The sequence below is a fragment of the Rhagoletis zephyria genome, unplaced genomic scaffold, assembly GCF_001687245.7.
Source record: "Rhagoletis zephyria isolate East Lansing unplaced genomic scaffold, Rhagoletis_zephyria_1.1 Rzeph_scaffold_04009, whole genome shotgun sequence".
Classification (NCBI taxonomy): domain Eukaryota; kingdom Metazoa; phylum Arthropoda; class Insecta; order Diptera; family Tephritidae; genus Rhagoletis; species Rhagoletis zephyria.
In genome coordinates this window covers 33,595-38,891 of record NW_016161092.1, presented here as the reverse complement: position 1 = coordinate 38,891, position 5,297 = coordinate 33,595, and the positions used below count along the sequence as shown (strand labels likewise).

The window sequence follows — 5,297 nt, the reverse complement described above, 5'->3', positions numbered from 1 at the left end:
GTCATGCGCCTCTGTCTATCTCTCTCTCTGTCTGTCAATTTGAACACAATCTAGTTCCTCAATTTTCGTGGTTTTACTTTAAAACTCGGCTAAAACCAAAAAATTTCGTGAAGTGTTTTCTAAATAATCATCAAAGTCCACTGAGAAAATCGTAAAGATCGGTGCAACAACCAATTTCAAGCCCACTCATCGTTCGGAGGCGGCGTAAAACTATAGGTATATCCCATTTGTGTAACAATATCAAGGCGCACGCCACAAACCGGAGGAGAAACTCGGCCAAACACTCTCATATGTTAGTGCCAAAAGCTATATCAATTGATATTATGTTAAAAAGGATTCCTAATTTAAAGCAATGTTCTTCTTCTTTAAAAGGGTTGAGTGCCTAAAAAAAATGTGACTCGATTTCCTCGCATAGAAGATTTTCATTCAGTCCTATCGCCAATTCCATGTGAATAAATTGTTCCCATGATTTAACGAGCGAAACAAAAACAAATTGGGAAAAATTGTTCTTGTTTTGCTTTATATTTTTTGGGAATATTTCTTCGTGTGATATTCGCGATAGGGCCGATTGTGATTCGAAGCGATTAAACCATTTTTCACTCTCTAGAACTGCCTACCCTTTTTTTTAAATTTAACACTAAATACATAAGTACATAGTCTCCATTTTCATATGAAATGTCCTAATTTTTCGCATTTCTGATATTTTTATGTTTTTTATTTTATATGAATTTAGTTGCCCACAAAATACACTGCACAGAAGACCAGATGCAAGTAGAAATCCAAATACCTGACACGGGCAGCGTCATTTCAAACAAAGATGATTCAAATTCTAAAACACAAATATATCTCGAGGGTCTCAAAGATTATCCCAATGAACGTTGTCAGCCTCAAATAAATGAACTCCAAGCTACATTCCGGCTTTCTTTGACAGATTTTTACGAATGTGGGGTCACGCGGATGGTGAATCAATTGACGGTAAGAAAATGTTTTTTATTGAATACATATGTATGTATGTACATATGTATATACGAGGGTAGGTAATAATATGTCTGGCCTAACAATAGAAAAATTAACATTGATGGTGCAAAACGGTTTTGTTGTTTTTCAAAATATTCTCCAAGATGATCGATGCACTTTTGAATTCGTCCGAAGCACTCGACACGAGCCTCTTTCTGGGCGTTTTTTAAATTGAGTAGGACCCAGTGCGAACACACTTTTTACAACAAGATGATCACATAACATCTTATTTATGCTCGTCATACTAATATCCACGGATGCCTCAATCTCATGGTATCTGACATGATGATCTTGCTCAAACATTTCGCCCACAGATTATATATTCATTTATCTATTTAACATCAGATTTTGGAATTCGTCGCTGAGCGAACAGCGACCACGAGAAAGTTCATTGTACCAGTTTTTTACGGTGCTTGTTCGCCGTGTAATGATTTTAGTTCATGGCCGCATTTTTATCTTGTTAATCCACGTCGAAATTTATGAAAAATAATAGCACGAAAATGTTAACTTTAATTCCATTTTTTTTTGTAGAGATAAATTTTTAAAGCCACTGTAAACAACATTACATAGTTCATACACCAAAACGTCCCGAGGGCGTTTGAGGTAAAATTTGTCAAACTTTCCAATGGAAACGTAAGATGGATCCCGACAATATTAGATGTGCTTAATACCAGAAATATACCTAAATAGCAACCCTCGTATCGTCGTTGCCAATGCAAATTGACAATTTGACATTCTTGTCTGAAGTTTTGTTTGTTTATTTGAAAATTTCATCCTAGAACAACAGTTAGACAAAATTGTTTTGTAGTGCTAGTCACAATTCATTATTAACTAAGTAATAGAGGTTGTATATAAGAAAATAAAAATATTTTGTTTGGGACAAAAAACCTTCTAACTGATTTTGTTGTTAATATTTTGCTAATCTGTAAATGCAATTTTCCTCCTTAGTTCGTCTTGTTTCAGTACCAATAATCGACCAATTTCAAAATAAAGCTGTTGCAGACTTAAAGACTCTTTTGGAACTTACCACATTTTCTCTATATGATTTTGTTCTTTTAATGTGGACTTAGCACATTTTCTATCACACTGTTTTTCATTTTTGTTAAAAGATTTATTTTAAATATACTTTATTGTTTTAAAAGGAATAATAACCTAAATAGTTTTATCTCATTGCTGTTAACAAAAACAACTATTTTAAGTCGTCAATTTATGTACCATTTATAAAGGAAAATAATTAAAAACAAGTAAAGAAGTATAAGTTTGGGCGAAACCGAACATTATATACCCGGCGCAGGTATCAAATATCGTAATTTAAACTTTCTCTAAACTGCTTTTGCATGATCACCGATCTCAAACGTTTTCGATAATATGTAGTCCGAGGTCTTTCCGTACACATAAGTCTACAATATCAACAATCTAGCTATGTAAAAACCAAAAATTTGGCTCGATAGAACTTTTTGTGCTGATTTCAATCCTACCAAGCGGAAGTAAATAGTAGAAAAAATATCAATGGTTAAAGTTAAATTTTTTTTTTTTATTTTTATATTATTATCTTTTGAAAAAACAGAACCTATTAAAAAACTAATAACGTCAAAATAAAGGTAATTAATTTTTCTTTCATGTGCGTATGTAATTTATATGCTTTTTTTATATTTTTAGTCCGGAAATACTAAGAAACGAAAAAAAATGAAAATATATTTTTTTAAATGGCGTTTATATAAAATTAGTTTTGAAACTGGTTATAGTATATACGTCGCATAAAAGGTCTTTAAATTATGTTGAAATTAGCATCAATAATTTTTTAATCCGTCAAGCAGTTTCCGAGATAGAAAAGTTTAGCTTTAACCGCTTTTATTGGCTTTGGTTTTTATTTGCACCAAATAATTTTGCTATAGTTTAAATCAGCGTAAATAGTTCTATCGATCCTCATTTCTTGCTTTTTTTTATAGCTAAACGGTTGCTATTCTAGACTTATGTGTTCGTATGGGTTAAACCCTGTAGTACGAGAACAGGCTAAATGAGAATGAGAAAAAGTAAACAAAAAAATGTCAAATTAAACTCCGAGTTTCTTAAACACCCCACTGTGAACACTTGACAGTTGTTCATAAACTCAAAATCTTAAACTCGAGTTTATGGATCAATGAGAACGTAATATTTTAATGCAAAAAATAGTTGAAAAAGTTAGCAAATTTTTTTTATTTCCAAAATGCTCGAAAACCGCTCGAATGATTTTGGTTTTGTTTTTTTTAATAAAAAATTCAAGATTTTTCCTTTCATTTTGTATATGGGAAGTATTGGTTGATATCTTCTAAGTATGTTTATTTATTCCAATATAAGGACATAAATGCTTTTCCATACAAAATCACTTCGTCATCAATTTGCAAACACGTGCATGCGCTGGAAGTGGGAGAAGGAGACAAAATGTATGTGTGTATAGGTATTTCGGCTTAGGAATAAAAGATGGCGCAATATTTATGAAAGGCAAAGATGAAGGGGAATATGTAGATGAAGATTATGATAAACATAAAAGAAAAAACAAAGATAAATATTAAGAAAAATATGAGGAGGAGGATACCGATAAAAGTAAAGACGAAGATAGAGGAAGAAAGATTAAAATAAAGGTTATTATAGAGAAAAGGATATATACAGAGTAGGGATGTTGCGAATGTGGAATTTGAGACATCCGCGGATGTGAATGCGGATGCGAATATCTAACAGCTAACATCCGCGGATGCGGATGCGAATGCGGATGTCAAGTATTTTTAAGAAGCAATTAGTATTTTTAAGAAATCTAGCATAATGGCGAGATCGTTGTTTACACAGCGCTTACAAGCCATTCTAAATATGTCAGGTCTTTCTAAAGCTTTTTAAAAAGAATTCTTCATTCTCCTTCCTATGGCTGTTTCAGAATTTGGGGAATCTGTAACGTCATCAGCGTCTTTCAATTTGAGTTTTTGTAATTCATTTTTAATGCTTTCTTTTACGACTGGGTTGAAAAATTTGTGCTTATAGCGAGCTAAATTGGTGGATATGGAAAATAAATTATTATTTTCCAGGAATGAAAATTTTGAACAAAATTCTGTTTTTAAAGTCGTGGCTGCCAGCCGAATCGGATCAGAATATTGTTATTTTTTTAAAAAAGCACCCTGTTTTTTAAAAGCATTTGAATCTCAGACAGTTACGTAATTCTTATCTTATTAAAGGTCAGACCTATCGTGTTTTTAATTATTTGAGCATCGATTCTCTTTATAGCCAGACGTTGATCATTTTTGCTGGAAATCCCTATTGAAGGAGCTTACTCTTTGACTTTAAATAGCAAAGATGGGACAGTTTTACCACAGAAGATTTTAGCCAAGGATTCAATGTATATCCGCATGAAAAAAATACTGCCCGACGGGTAAACAAAATTAATGTTTTTAACATTTTTGCTAAAATTAAATTTCCCAAAGATCCCCATTTGAAATTATTGAAACAAGTATATGTAACATCAAAAGCAAATCACGAAAATTTGATTAAAAATTACAGTGCACACTTTCTTCTTTTGTGTCTGGAATTTTTTTTTAAGATTGGTCCAAAAAAATCATAATAAAGAAAGAAACCAATGCAGGTATTTAAACCACAAAAACAAAATTTTTAAAGAGACTGTGTTCTCTTTGGCGCACGTCAAAGGTCAAGTAGAAGTTGGAACCTGTATGACTGCCCATTAATAGCGCGGTTATATAGCTTAAGAAATAATATATTTAAAGACATTTTTATCAAAGTTGATAAATATGACATTTGACTTGTTTTGTTACACAAATACAAAAATATTTGTCATTTTGTTTGCCATATATACGTTTTATCGGTGCACTTGCACAATATTCGCATTCGCAAAAGCTCCGCATTGATTATTGCGAATGCGAAAGCGAATGCGAATTTTAAAATTAATGCGGAAGTTCGCAACAACCCTGATACAGAGATTCAATCTGGGAACTATTTCGTGATTTAAGAAATTTTCGGAATTCTCGGGACTTTTCGATATAATAATCGATATTTTATCGGTTTTGTTATTGATATTTCTTATCGATTTTGTTATCGATATTGTTATTGATTTTGCTATCGATATTTTCTGAACTTATCGATATAATAAACGATATTTTTTATCGACTTTAGTATCGATATTTTAATAGACTTTGGTATGGATATTTTTATCGATTTTGTTATCGGTTTTTCTATCGATATTATTATCGATATTTTTTTCTTAGTATGTGCTTTCGGTTTTGACTTGGATGTGCTCTTAA

General features: G+C 31.9%; 1 protein-coding gene across 1 annotated transcript in view; it reads left to right on the top strand.

Moving 5' to 3' along the window:
- Positions 1–737: 737 nt before the first annotated feature.
- The window catches only part of qsm (Zona pelucida superfamily protein qsm), a 26,554-nt gene continuing 21,994 nt past the window's right edge, over positions 738–5,297 (top strand). Inside the window, exon 1 of the mRNA XM_017625359.1 lies at positions 738–975. Within this exon, the coding sequence (XP_017480848.1) occupies positions 766–975 (210 nt within the window). The 5' untranslated portion in view covers positions 738–765. The remainder of the gene's footprint in view (positions 976–5,297) is intronic.